Source organism: Pelmatolapia mariae, linkage group LG15 (genome assembly GCF_036321145.2).
Source record: "Pelmatolapia mariae isolate MD_Pm_ZW linkage group LG15, Pm_UMD_F_2, whole genome shotgun sequence".
Classification (NCBI taxonomy): domain Eukaryota; kingdom Metazoa; phylum Chordata; class Actinopteri; order Cichliformes; family Cichlidae; genus Pelmatolapia; species Pelmatolapia mariae.
In genome coordinates this window covers 40312958-40328679 of record NC_086240.1, presented here as the reverse complement: position 1 = coordinate 40328679, position 15722 = coordinate 40312958, and the positions used below count along the sequence as shown (strand labels likewise).

General features: G+C 41.7%; 1 protein-coding gene across 1 annotated transcript; it reads right to left on the bottom strand.

Moving 5' to 3' along the window:
* Positions 1 to 1884: 1884 nt before the first annotated feature.
* hyi (hydroxypyruvate isomerase) lies at positions 1885 to 14408 on the bottom strand. The gene is made up of 8 exons (XM_063495188.1): positions 14125 to 14408; positions 12150 to 12261; positions 6230 to 6344; positions 4655 to 4733; positions 3708 to 3757; positions 3566 to 3635; positions 2470 to 2604; positions 1885 to 2388 (listed from the first exon to the last, which is right to left on the bottom strand). Exons 1-8 carry the CDS (start codon positions 14321 to 14323, stop codon positions 2330 to 2332), a joined length of 819 nt encoding a protein of 272 aa, XP_063351258.1. The 5' UTR covers positions 14324 to 14408; the 3' UTR covers positions 1885 to 2329.
* Positions 14409 to 15722: the final 1314 nt, after the last annotated feature.

The following is a 15722-nucleotide window of genomic DNA, read 5'->3' as shown; positions in this document are numbered from 1 at the left end:
CCATTCTTCTTTAGCAGCATTTAAATAACCTTTATCAGATTTGATGGTTTTGTTACAGACTTTTCAAAAAAGTGTTTTGCTTTTCTTTCACAAATGTGGGGATTCAATTGTGTTAAAATGTACAAAACACTCATGTCATGTTTTCTGACGATGACCCAGGCACAGAGAGACTTGATGAATTTAAGAATCTTATGATTTAATAAAGAAATTTGCAGACTTGCACAGAGATGGTAAAATTATGATGACTGATAATGGAGATGAAGACAACAGACGACGAGGACAGGGAGGAACAGGGGTTTAAATGCACCAAGGAGACAGTCAGAGGGAACTCGGGACAACTGGAGACATTTAAGGATGCAGGGACTGACAGAGACGGGGAAGACGTCTCATCGTGACGTGTAAAGTTTACCTTGCCTGGATGGGCAGCTCTCTGGGTGCTCAGCACCCCCAAAGCTCTGATCCTAGAATCGCCCCTGATCGATACATATCTGAAATACGAGATGGACTGTTAAACAATTAATTTACCTGAGTGTTCATCAGTATGTGCACCAGTAGTTTAAAATGCAAGTCCAGTGGCTCCGTGTGTGGAAATATTTCTTAAGTGTACAAAAGCTGCTGTGGATGAAATCATCTCAGTGTAAAGTCTACAGGCCACGAGGGTCAGGAAGATGAACACTAATGAGCTGCGCGCTGAAGCAAACCAGAAGACAGAATGGAAAATGATTTGGTGTCGTTTGTAATTAGCACTCCGAGCTGAAAGTGTTCGTGCAGCAGAAACCACGAGGCCCCGAAATATGAAACTCGTGGAGTCAGATCCACATTCTGCATCTCAGAGACGACCACCACTGCGGACTCTGGACTCACCAGCCTCAAGCCCCTTTTTGGCCACAGGAATGATTGTATGTTTCTATATGACAGAGTGGAGTGTTATCAGCGAACATCAGAGACTGACCGTCTGTTCATACATTAAACCTCACAGTAAGACAAACACAGCAGACGTTCAGTTGCCTTCTTTTTTTCAAGCTCTTACGATCTCCTCAATGTAAACAAAAATTAAAAGTTCGCCCAAATAAACTGAAGGTAGCCAGGACAATAAACCCAATCAGACACTTAAAGTGACTCTCACACAGCTGAACATTTTAAAGGAGCTAACAATAGCAAAGTGGCTAGAGCTAAAGCTAGCTACAAGCCAGCAGCCTCAGTATGAGCAACGCATCAAAGCAGTTAAACGGTCTGGTTCTGTTACATTAAGCAATAAACATATAACATAAACATAATGAAAGTACCAGAAATTTGTTTTAATATATAAATCTGTCCCAACTCTGAGTTTGGTCAGGTCAAATTTGTCAGCTAAATGTTCAGGAAATCGTTTACACTTCATTATTTGGACTTCTTCTAGTAGCAAAGCACTTTATCAGCTGTAAATAAGAGAGGACCTTAATGCAGTTTGGAGGAAACTGGGAAGTTTATTCATTAATTTCTGAAAATGCTATTTTACATCGAAGGAAAGTTTATTTTTCTAATATCTCGGTTACACGTCTCAGAAAGAAAACCAACTTCAGCACTTTAATTTTTCAGCCCTGAAGGTCATTTTCTCAGATGCCAAAACTTCAAATATAACATTCATTAGTTCGTTATTAAATGTGATTATGTTGCAGTTATTTATATTTTAAATGCCGTACCAGGAGTCAAAATTTTTCATTCACAAAAATGAATTCTTAATTATTTGCTCCATCAGTCTGCTACTCTAATATATTAATATATATATATATATATATATATATATATATATATATATATATATATATATATATATATATATATATATATATATATATATATATATATATATATATATATATATATATATATATATATATATATATATATATATTTACATTTACATTTACATTTTTCTTAAACACCTTTGATGTCGATACAGCTTGCCTGTCACAATCATCTAGTATTTTATAATTTTGAGCCTTCGGGCAGCTCTGCCTGCTCCGTCCTACGTTCCTTCCACCTGACGCTACGAAGAAACTTATGGAAAAAAATGATTTGAACTTGATTTTAAAGAACAACATTGCTATCCTGAATCACTGCTGTGAATGAACTGAGTGCACTGATGAAGAAAGAAGCACAAATCCACATGATTGGCACAAACCCAGCAATGATGAGGAGGAAAACGTGTATTCACTTCTTTCTAAAGTGTGGAAACAGATTCAGGAGGACACAGGAGTCTGTGCAAAGTCCAAGTTAAATGGAAAAGGTGGGTGCTGCAGGTAGAGTGCCGTCGGGCTCTGACAGCTTTATGCTCCGTCACCTCCTCTCAGCACTTTCTGTGAGTCCAGTATTCTTTGATCCAGCCGAGACCCTCGTCTGTGGAGCCTGCAGTGCAAAGAGAGAGTTAATTACGGCTGTTTTCTAAGTCTTTTTCATAATGATTCCTTAAATCACACGAACACTCACCTTGCGGCTTGTATTCACACCCGATATAACCCTGGTAGCCGATGTTTTCCAGTGCGTCGAACAGGTAGCTGTAGCTGAGCTCTCCGGCGCTGTCGGGCTCATTTCTGCTGGGAACCTGAGCAATCTGGACGTGACCTGAGGAACGTGACAACCTATCATCTTGTGATGTGTTCACACGAAACATAAAACCAGGTTTTATGTGTGAAACTGCCCAAATTTGTGTTGAGCAACATAAAGAGCAGAAGTTAGTGCCTAAACAGATACCTACTGTGGATAGGATTACCTCCAGTAACACGGAGGAACTGGGAGTACTTTTGTCCTTCAATACAGACACTAAAGAAACACGTAGGACGGCCTTCTTTCATCTGTGCAATAATGTATCAGAGTGATGCTGAAAATCAGCCCGTGCATTTGTTGCTTCTACACTTCAGTCGATCCAAAGCGCTGCAAAGAGAACTAAACTAGACAGAAAGACGGAGCACAAAAATAGCCAGTTGCCTTCTGCCCAGTGCAGACACAGCCTCTCTGAGTGCAGCTGACAGAGGTCAGTGTCCATATCACATCAATATTATGAGGTCTACAAGGTGATTTTAATTAACATCCTTAATGCCACTTGTGTGATAAGACACAGATACCTTTAGTCTGCCTCTGAGAAAGAGAAAAGCATGCTGCTAGATAACAAGGTTCAAGTTTTAAAATGTCATTTACGGCAGCCTACAGTCAGTATCTGATGCTGATGAAGCAAACGACCTGATGGGACCTCATTTCCTCTGTAGCTGCTGTTTAAAGGCAAAGCACATCCACAGCAGATTTATATCATCAGGAGGGTAAGTCAGTTCCCTCTGCATATCCAGTTTTTGTGCATTATGGCCATTTACTGGCTCTAACTCAAGCCACCACGCCGTCATCCCCACGAGTTCAAGCACTTTCAGAATAGAAGAGACATGAAGTGTGAGTGACGGGCAGGAATTAATCAAGAAGAGAAGAAAAGACAGGCAGCCTCTACAGATATTAACCCAGAAGGATTAGATTTGAGGTACTTGACTGGTATAACTGATTTGAGTTTTTAATATTAGATGAACATTTGCATACTCACCAATGATAGGAATATACTTTTGAATGTTTTGTGTGAGGTTTCCATCCATTATTTGCCAGTGAAAGATGTCCTGAAACAGTTTAGACGGCTGTTACGTTATTTTTCTTTCTCTTCACTTTAGACACATTTTGAAAGAACCCACCATCTGCAGTTTCATATTTGGCTTTCCAACCTTCTCCAGGATTGCAGATGCTGCAGACAGAAAACAGAAACATTATTCTCTGCAGACAGGAAGCATTTACATGTGCTGGAAATAAGATGATATACTGTACATCATCATCACAACATCGTGCCATTCATGGTTCAGGATCACTGATGAATGAATAGAAACGTACCAGCTCACATTTAGGTTTGGATTTTCCCCGTTTAGCTGTTGACTAATTTTAATGACACAGTCTGAAGGCCTTTACACACCAGATGCATAAAAACTGCACATTTTTTAGACTGATTTTTAATGCAGCCATGCAATTTCACTTTTTAACCAAGCTCGATTTTTCGGCTCGGAATAAACCGATCTGACCAATCAGACCACTGCATTTGGTTGGTCCAGCTCAGAGATGATGGAAGATTTCATTGCTGCTGTTGGAAACAGGCTTTGTGTTTTGACATCATTACGCTCACGAGTTAATTTGGAAAAAACAAACTGATGAAACTCTTTAAAACTTTACCAAAGTCTGGAACTACCTCATGCAGGTTGCACATGCAACCACTGCCATTATTCATTTTGATGTCTCTGACAGTTTTTCTTTTCTGACTCTTTGGAGAACAAAAGTAGTGAAACTGGTAACTTAGGTAACAGGAAAAAACGTAGGGAGACACAGCAAAGCAGAAGGCACCAGGAGCAAAATAGTGTTCTAGCATGTCTGCATGAAGGACATATAATACACTCGCATCTAACATGATATCCAGAGGGTCAAAAGTCATGAGTATGATATTATCATCATTCTAGTCAACCAGTCGACTCTTATTTGAAGCTCCAGCTGAACTCATATTTTGGTCAGGTCAGCGTTTTTGATCATTCATATGCAAATGTAAATATAATGTGTTTCTTGATGTCAGTTCAAGGGTGTTTAGAGTGGGCGGTCTTACCCTGATGAGGAGAGTCCAGAAAATACCTGGGGTCTGTAATCCTGGTGTTGATCGGTTCAATCAGTCCAGTGATTCCTTCCTAAGAGCGATATTGTGATTGGCGTAACTTTAATCATATTTTTCATTCTTAACAGGGACTCAAACCAGCAACCTTCAGGCTACTAGTTGGCAGTTTCAAACTCTGGGCTTCTCATATTTTGCTGCCCACAGCTAACATCCCAGACCTGGCTTAGCACAATGTACTACAAGTGTCCAAAGTAGTGACTGTTGACAAAAATAGTTACCAAGAAATCCAAACTTTTGGGGAAAACCCTGCATACTGTCCACAGAAGAGTTGAAAATATCGCCCCACGAGCATAAGCCCTTGCTTTCCTGTCAGAGGCACTTCTATTTTTGCTTTTACCCTGCTCAGTAAGTGGCAGAGTGGAAAAGGAGCAGCTGATTCAACTGACTGCACAGCAGCTGAAAAAGACATGAATGACAATCGAACAAAAACATATCATTTTGAGTCATTTTACACAAAACTATAGCAAACCCCCCCCCCCCCCCCCCCCCCCCCCAAAAGAACAAATACAATCACAGCTGTTGGCTTTTACGTGTACACTGATTTTAACTATTAAAATCAGGATTTCAGCAGAGAAACAGCAAGAATAAAACTGGAGTTTTAGTGTGTGCCATTTTTGGTCTCTATTAAATTACAGTATATGAGCACATATACAGCCTCACATCATGGCCTTATTTTCAGCAAACAGTTGTTAAAAGCCAATGTATCCCAGTGCCAGCCCTAAAATGGATTAAATTATGTTTTATTGTAGGTCTATGTTGCAATGACTTCTAGAAGCTCCACACTAGTGCAACTGTATGTATTAAAGGGATAAATTGAGCATGAAATATTTGAAATATCAAGATATAAACTATTGTGGTATAGCCTAAAAACATTGTCTACAGGCCATTACACCCAGCTCCATCTCTGTTCATATCTGGCAACCCACACTGCAGCTAGAAACGATACAGAAGTGCTTCAAACCCTTTCATGCTTCATCATTGGAGCACAACGTGTCAGAAGCTGAGTCGCAGGTCGGTGTCAGGGCTCATCCAAGTGGATGCACATGCAGTTTTCAGAGTATTTCGCTGAAAAGCAGCCGTGTCTGACACAGGAGAGTGGAGGGCTGGGAAGCGGTGACGGGGACGCCAGCTGAGTTGGAAAGTCACTGACTGATGTCGCAGTTGGCGTGGCTCTCAAGCAGAAGTTTGTGGAGAAGCAAACGGCTACAGAGCACTGAGTGACACTCACATTAGCTCATCTCTGTACGACAGCTTTAAGCACTGGAACAGATCCAGTTGTTAGCATGGAGATCCTCTTTCTCAGCCACGACACCAAACCACCTCCTAACCGACTCAATTAAACATATATTTACTTTTACTGTGCTCATCATGTGCACTCCAAAACCCTGCCTTTACTCGAGTGGAGGGGCTAAATCCTTTTTCATACCCAAAGGGGAATGCATTCATAAAAGATTTATGAACTGCACTGACGTGACAGTAGTGGTATGTTGGACAGAGAAGGTCACTTACCTTTGAAAGGATATCAGCGGCATATTTTAGGTTCTGCACAAAGACTGCCTCCATTTCCTTGGCAACCGTCGCTCTGTCAGAGTCCACGGGAACTCTCCCAGCCATCAGGTGAATCCTGAAAAGGAAATGTAGAAAAGATGACACGCTGGCACACAGAAACATCTATTACTCTTCTATTCTTTTAAAACACATTTATAAAGACTGCTTTTGTGCCAGACATATTAAGGGAACTGACCTTGTCCTAAATTGGTCTGAATCGACCTTTTTCGCAGCAGACATATTGTCTGGTTAAAGCAAGTGTCATTAACAATACCTGCGTTCTGCTGAAATGTGACAATGAGTCTGCATGAACAACACCAGGAGCCTGAAGCTCCAGCAGCTAAATGGATTTTTATTTTTCACACACTGTGCCAAATCAACATGGTTTTGTTCAACTCTGTACCTGCAGGACAGGTTTATGGGGATGGATTACACATCTGAGAACAAAAGTGACACATAAAGATCTCCAAAAGGTGCATTTGTTTGGTTTATCAACCATCTAATCAAACTAGCTCAAATTATGAGATAACACAGCGGCAATTACAAGAATTAAGAGACAAACAAGCTTTTCAAATTTATGTTGCCAGCTGCTCGGAAACAAAACATCAGTGAGAGTGAAACAGAAAGTTATGAAAACGGAAAAATGAGCCGACAGATGTTGAAAAGCTCCACAGAACCTGGAGACACGTTTCCAGCACATTACAGGGAACAGCCGGGCGCTCGGACACAAGTGGCTGTTTTATGACTCGGATTTGGCAACATGTCTATTGTTTCTAACTGGCTGTGGTCAGTCTAACAAGCAATGATGTCCAGTGTGGATCTGGAACCATAATGCCATGTAATAGGTCAACCAGCATTCTCTACATGAACAAACCAGTGGGGATAACGTACGCTTTAAATCCAGATCAACACACTTACAATGTCTTCACTTAACCTTTAGTGGAAACGTGACGCTCCTGTAGTGTAAAGGCATTAACTGGATAACGAAAAAAGGAAGCGCCCACTTGTGGAGCTACAATCATTCATCCACAAATTCAACTGATAGTTTATTTAACACACGCTGTCATTGGGTTTTACAAATAAATGTTTTCCAAGTTAGCAGATGAAGCACTGACACAAAATCCACCATTACAAACGCGTAAAACACTAAAACTAGTAAAAACAAAACTTTGGAAACTGAACTGAAAGCATTGCAACATGAAGTAGAAATAAAAACCTTCCTTTTCTGCTTTACATATACAGAGCATCAGCTAACCTCGGCGGACCTCTCTAAAATCTCGCACCATTAGACAGCACCATTAAGAGGCTTAGCCGGCCCCAGAACGGTCATCAAAAATGTTATGTCCTGTAAATTACTCCCATTGTATCAGGGGACAACGCTAACAGGCGGAGTTATTGATCGCTGTGACGTCAGGCGTATTTACATGAACTGAATTCACTTTTCCTGGTGGTATTTTGGTCCCGACCACAGTGGACTCTGGTGTCTGCTGCACACAGCTGCTTTACACTGAATGACAAGCTTCTCCTTCTGTTCGCTAAATCTCTGCAGCCTCTGAAGACAGCATATGTTGGTAAATCTGTAGCCTCAGATGCCAGAAGTGTGATTACCTTCATTATAACACATCCAAAAGATATCAGACAGTTAATCTGCACGAGCCGATTCAGCATTTAAAATGCATTTTATGAAAAAGTCATAAAAACCAGCAAAGCTGTGACTGAAAGGCTTCGAGTAACTTCAAATCTTCAATGCAAATTTTGAAGATGAACCAGAAAATCAACAGGAAGTTACAAACCAACTGCTTTGACTGTGTCCAAAACATCTGTGTACGGTGCTGAAGAGATATCAAATGAAATTAAGTTCAACTATTGCTGAGCTTTACTTTCATTAAGTACCAACTGGTGTGGTGAGATGGTGCAGCAAGTCGACATAATCGTAACTTAATCAGACGATAACAAGTCATCTATAATGGAGCGATGACAAATGACAACAACTCTTGAGGAAATGAGGGCTGTGGAATAAAATGCTAGCAAAAGCAGCCACAAATAATTCAACACATCCACCGGTAAATCACCTGGTGGCAAAAGTATAAGCTAAAACTGCCAAAGTAACTACAACATGTACCAGTAATGCTGTGGTTGTGTCACTGCCAGCACAATGAAAATGACCTTTGGTTTTCTTATACTTTGTATAATATTTGGCAGAATGAGTGGACACCATGTGGAGAAAGCAGTCTTTGTGTTTTAAAGTAAATACGTTTCAGCTGCTGAGAGCACAATGTTTTACTGTGTGAAGGGAAGGAGCACTTACATTTACACAGAGTGGTATTACTAGGCCATAAACATTGCCTGGTGTTCACCAGACACAGTGTTTGGAGTCTTGCGTGGGCAGCCATGCCTCTTACTAAAGTGCCTTTCTTCTAGCTGCTCTACTATAATGGCCTGAGAAATGTCTGAGCCGGGTTGACTTGCAACTGTAAGTAAGTTAATTTTATTTATACCGCACTTTTCAAGAACAAAACACACAAAGTGCTTCACAAGGTGTTATAAAGAAAATGCATAGATACAACAATTTACACCATGTAAGTGGATCCAGCTAAATAAAAGCAGGCTTGCACACAAATCTTAAGTCCAACGGGAACGAATTCAGCAATTTATGTAGAACAGTCTGCTTTGGTCCTGAGCCTGGACTCACTGCTGGAACAACCAGCATCACTCAGTACACCGCACTCGCTCACTAAGAGAGAGAGACAGCTGACCACAGAGAGGAGGGGAGGGTGATACAGTCTCATTTTTATAATTACAATATTTAAAAATATTGTTGAAAAAAGCTACGAACAGCTGGGAACAGCAGCATTATTAGTGCAAACTAAAACTGAAATTCAAACCTTGGTTTCGATGACTACTGTCACTGATGCAGACGATCTGTTAGAAGTGTGAATTTAATGTCACAAGCTGCCAGCAGAAGCATTATAGTCTAACAGCAGTGACACAGTAACATATACAGTTACATAGTAGGACTGCAACCATTCATCGAGTAATTTGAATAATTCCATCGTAAAAAATTCTCGACACAAAGTCTTTGCTTCGAAGCTTCATTTAACACACGGCTCTGGAAATGTGAGCCACTAAGAACAGAACTGCAATACAGGTCATACAATTTAGGAGCAGCGAGTAAATAAAAGGTTAAATTAGTTAATTAAGTTTATTAAGCCCACCAATACTGATAACACCACAGCAGCAGAGATGATGATGGTGGCCCAGTTTAACATGGAGCCAGAGTTTACACACTGCGAAGAACAGTGAACCTCATCTGAGTCCAAAGACGAGGAGTATGTGGTCAATGTCCCCGCAATTAGCTGAACTGACCACATGGAATATGTTGATGGGTTAACCAAAGATGAACCGGAACCACGAAGGTGGCCAGCGCTCCCCAGGGAGACGATGACGTGATGGACATGTGTGGTTTGTTGAGGGATGAGCAGGAGAGCCTATCGCAGTGTGCCGCTACTGCTGCGTCGGCCGGCCACAATGACATGTCTCTTTTTTTCCCTGTGGACTGACCCTCTCCTCTGCCAGCTCAGGACACGTTGTAATTCTTATCCTCCCACCGGAGCCCATGACAGCCAAAAACTGGTGTCCCATGTTCCCGACTTGGTCTCTGAGCTAACCGCATCATGGAGCAAAATACTGTCTACCTGTGTCACTGTGGACCTGGATGGTGCCGAGGAGGCTGGCTTAGCTGGCCCACCTCCTATGGAGCTGTCCCTGGCTGCTTATCTGCCCCCGTCTCACATCCATGGTGTCGGTTGCCCCACAACTCTGCCGTTCACGCACTGCAGCTTCAGCACGTCGCAGCTGGACAAGGTTTATCGGGCTCGGGCACTGCCGCTTCGTCACAGTGCTCCAGACGTACCAGGCGATGTCCCTGGTGGTGCTCGGGTTGCTGGTTCCTGCAGACAGCTCACTGGCACTTCTCCTTAACAAGGTCATAATCGCCACTGATTACATCCTACGGGCGCCCCGCTATGCAGTAGTGGTATGGAGTGCTGCACCCTATGCAGCACTCTCCCTTGGCAGAGGGATGGTGTCGATGGTAGTGGCACAGAGGTACCTGTGGCTGACGCTCTTTGATTTGCCAGACAGGGACAAGGCTGTGTATTTGATGAACCAGTGTCTGCTGCTGGGTTATTCGGACCATCACTCGAAGCAATGCAGGCTAGATTTGATCTGAGGAAGAAGCAGAGCTCACACCTAACTCTCACAGGCCTGCCACTCCTCTGCCAACCTGCGAGAGAGCGGCGCCCACTGCTGCTGTGGGTGACCTTGCAGCAAGCGCACAGCCTCCGTATCAAGTTCCACACCAGTAAGCTTGGAGCGAAGCCCCACCTTCGGGCCCAACACCCAGGAGGAAGAAGCCTCAGCCCTCCTAGCTCTGGGATCGAGTGGAGAATGGGTCCAGTGGCAGGGAAATGCTGCTTTTCCCTCTCTGTTGCTGTCCAAGAGGCACCGCTTAAGTTGTGTTTAGGTTGTCGGCCCTAGACGACACTGCACTTTTCTACCACTGTCTACCAAGCACAAACCCCCTGCACATGAAATTTCTCAGGTTGCAACTCCAAGTTAGGGTATATTGAATTTTCAGGTGACCAAATGAAGTGTTCCTGCTGTGTTTCATTGCTGTGCCCCACCAAGGTGTCTCCAACAAACTGTATTAATGTACATGGTCCTATGCTACAATCAATGAAAAATGCTTATTCTCAAACAATTACAAATCCTTAGCCTGCAAGCGAGTGAGCCAGGCCAGGCAGGTGATGCATTTCCCCATGAACACACTGGCAGTGTTAGCACCCCTCAGAGAGATGGGTGTTCGCATCTTATCTGGACGACTGGGCTTTCGTAACTTGCTAAACAGAGCAGGTGGCGACATAGCTTTTGCTGGAGGATGCTGACGGTAAACCACAGCTTGCATGTTATCTCTCTGTCCCTGGAGGGAGCCCTGGCTGCTGCACCAGGGCTCTCCGACTGGCAGTGTTATTTCACAAGGTGGTATCCACCAATGCTTCTCTGATGAGGTGGGGAGCTCTGTGTGATGGCACATCAGTGAGAGGGATCTGGACCACAGCACAGGCTGCACATCGATCACTTACTAGCAGTGTTCTCAGCTCTCAAGCATTTTCGTCCAATTCTGAGGAGCCAGAATATCCAAGTCAGGATGAACAATTCAACAGTGGTCTCTTATATAAACAGGCAGGGAGGGATATCTCCAGTTCTAGAGAGAGCGCATCGGCACCGCATGTCCTCAGTTCACCATGATGACAGGTCAGGGGTGCTGGGCCTCATATGCTTACAAATGGGCAGCCTTTGAGGAACGGTGCCAGGACCAGCACACTCTCCCATCCCAGTTATCCATTTTGACATTCCTGCAGGAGCTGCCGGATAAAAGCATTTTTTTCTACAATTAACGCTTATTAAGCAGCAGACAGGGTGAGAGCAAGTACACGTCCCCTTGCCATGCATTTCTTTAAAAGGGCTTCGCCGGCTGAGACCTGTGGTTAGGGTCCGCGTCCCTGCATGGGACTTGTCTTTAGTGCTGGAGGCCCTCTGTGGCCCCCCTTTTGAACCCCTCAAGTATGCAGATATGAAATTTCTTTCATATAAGACTGCATTACTTCTTGGTTTTGCTTTTGCAATTATTCAGATTACTTGAAGAATCAATGGAATAATGGATAGATTATTCGATTACTAAAATAATCAACAGCTGCAAGCCCTATTACATAGCATAAGACAAATGCAAGCTTTAGTATGACTACACACTTATTAATAATATATGTAATTTCTTTGTTTCTCAGGTTGGAGGTTAAGGGATAAATGGATTTAAATTTACCTCTTACAGTCCAAAGCTCTGGCATACTTCAAACTTAGATCCAGTCCCTCTCTGAACTCTGCTTCTCTTCCAGGAACTGCTCCAAGACCGAGATCACCTGCCTTTATATCTCCTGCAACACACACACACACACACACATCACAATCACTCTTAAGCTTAATTTCTGTGTGTTGAATCCCTGCTGTAGTGGGTGACATCATTGTTAGCATTTATGATGTGTCTTTAAGTAAGTGAAACTGAGCTGATCTTGTTGGTCTGGGTGATAATTAATCTTGAACGACAGTTACTTTTAATAAAACCCTGAGGAAGAAATGAGGACTTCAAAACCAAAACTATTCACAAACTGTCAGAGCCATGAAAATAAGGAAAAACTGTTTGTCTATGCTGGCAGATTCCTACCCAACATATCCTTGTTCTAATCAACGTACTGTGTTTACACCATATATTACTAGCAAACAGACCTTTCACAGGTGTTGGGGTCTTTGTAGCTGTGATGTGTAGTTATCATTCTTAGATGATGTATATCAGGCTACAGCATGTATTTAATGCTGTCCTAAACATGATTGCTTTTCAAGAGACAGCAAAGGGCAGCTCAGAACTGAAATGCACACATGTTCATATCTCAGATTTGCTCCTTTGACTGAACTGGGACTATGCATAAAAAAAAAACAAGTTAATGCAATTGCATCCATCCATTATGTTCCCCTTATTCAAATTTGGATACCTCTGGCAGCAGGGTATTCCATACCTTCTCCCCAGTCACATTTTTCCTCCGGGGGGATCCTGATGCGTTCCCAGACCTCCAAAGGGAGGTGCCTGGGAGACATCTTAACCAGTGCTCAAGTCACCTCAACTAGCTCTTTACAACATGCAGGTGAGTCAGCACTTCGGAGTCAAAGTCTGAGTCCTACAAGTCTGAGGCCACAAAAACAGTGGAATTCTCCCACTGTGTTGGAGAAGAAAGACTGCCTCAAGCAAGGGAGTTCAAGCATTTTGAAATCTTATTGGACCAGCAGATTGGTGCAACATCAGCAGTATTGCAGGTATTGTATTGAATTGTCAAGGTGACTGAGACACACCAATCCATCTATGTCCCAACTCTCATGAAATTTGGGTAATGACCAAAAGGTCGCAAACACATGCAGTTAAAATGACAGTATGGTGGCTGGGTTCATTCTTAGAGAAAGGGTAAGGAGCTCAGATGACTGGAGGCATAGTCTGGAGTAGAGCCGCTGCTCCAGCATATTGAAAGAAGACAATAAAAGCAACACTTTTGTTAACCCCTTGAATTATACTTAAAGTCTACACTTCAATCAGATTTTATTTATTTTTTAAATGATCAGTTTCTCCCTTTATTAACCACCTCTCAGTCAGATGAGAGGAAACATTAACACGTTTCACCAGACCATCTGAGAGCCACAGCTATAAAGCCACCCTGCCTCCCGCTCAATGACATGTGGGACAGGCTCCAGCCCAACTGTGACCCTGAATTGGATAAGCAGAAGATGATGAATGGATGTGATAAGGCAAGGATAACTAGGGGTGGAACAATCCTCAAACAGACTGAAACTGTGACGCAAACATCGTCCTGTACTCACTATTAACGATAACCCTGTACTGAAATTGTATTAGAGTTACATTAGAATAGCTCAAATTTAGTATTTTTGGCTTTAAAAAACAGTAGTGGAGCAGCAGCACTACCTGACACAGGCAGTTTCATCATGCTTGACTGGCTTTGTATTGGATTTAATTTGTATTTTTAATTTTCAAATTGGCTTATTTAAGAATATTTGTCATTAAAAGAAAAACAATTAATATATATCGTTTTAAGAAGGTCGTGGGGTTTTTTTTATTGTTGTGCACGCCTTTGAAAAACCACCCGGGAGGAAGTTGCTCTCCACGCCATTCTTCAGCATTGGTAGTTAACATGAACAGCTGTGTGTAAACCAACGGTGCGACCCCCTCTAGTGTCTACCTGGCGGGGTGTTGATAAGGACGACCTCCACCGCTGTGGCCTTTCTGACTCTCTGAAGCTCCTGTAAATCCGAATCGTACAGCCACGCTGCCTCCACAGCCTGAAATCCAGCGGCGGCTGCTGCTAATATTCTCTGGCTGAAGTCCGGAAGCTCAGTGAACAGCCACGAAATATTCGCACAAAACTTCAGTGGAGCCATTCTGTTAAACTTCTGAAGCCAACGACCGAGTTCAGTCGTCCAGCTGAACTTTCTACGTGCTAACAGACAGGGAAGAGCTACGCTAAGCTAGCTACATTTCCATCGGTTTGGACCGGAAATGGAAAGCAAACCTTTCAAAATAAATAAAAATGTTATTTGAATTTTTATGTATATAGAACACAGTTCTTTGACAATGTTTTGACGTAAAGCTAAAATATAATTTCAATAAATCACCATTGATATTCAATTGTTTTACACCACATAAAACCATTCGGGGCCGAACAAAATTCATAAAATAATTAGAAGCCCTTTATTGTGAAAAATAAACCGGAAACATTAATCTTAGAACGTCAGCGAAGACTGGTATTATCGTCACGTGATTGACAGCGAGCGTCCTTGCTTGCTTTTCTGAATCCAATGTGATTATAATTTTATTTAATCTTATTTTATTTTATTTTGTTCATTTTATTCTACTTTATTTTTACTGTAAAATTATACCGTAAAGTATAAATAATACAAAAATAGTCATAAAATGTAATATAAAAAACTAAAGAAAAAGTACAGCAAAGAATGACTTTTAAATAAGATTTTAAGTATGCGGATAAATGTAATCTCAGGTAGGAAAATACTGTTTTCCCGAAGTTTTTAGTGTTTTAAAATACACTGTCTCCAAAACAATAAGTAGTTAAAAACAGTGTTTATGTAATATGTTTAACTCCAGCATCTCAATGTTTAGGTTGTTTTCTTTTCTTTTCTTTGTTTGTTTTTTGCTTGTTTGTTCTTTTGTTTTATTTAAAGACAAATCCAAAAATTGTATTTCAGGACAATATTTTTGAAATAAAACTCTATTACTGAACTGTACATTAATTTACTTATCACACACTCACAAAAAACTGATAGCATACATTATTGCTCTGGTTCATTTGATTCTTTATTATTTGACTTATTTCAGTCTTTTTCTTTATATTTAGCAGTTTTGGTCCTCCTTTTGTTATAAAACATCTGTCATGTTTATCATTGGAGACCTTCAGATTGTGAGATTTGGCAGCTCAGTTTATCCCCAGTTTGTGCTCTTACATAGGCTTCTAGCTACCAACAGCTATTCACATTATCCATATGTGACATTTTTCCATTGTGAAAAGACTCTTTTAGTAAGTTCTCAGCTTACATCTGTGTTTCCCATCCAGGATTCCAGCAGGCTGCTATCCGTGGTTTGATTCTGAAGCAGAGGTGGCCCTTGGGGTTACAAATATAGTTTTTTGTTGTGCTCTGAGCTGAATGGTTTTTTTTTCTCAATCCAGATATCCAGCAACAATATCAACCTTCTGGGTTTTCCAAACATTGCAGATCTGTATCTTTTAGAGGAATTGGTGCTTATCTGTGGCCTGTCACCTACTGA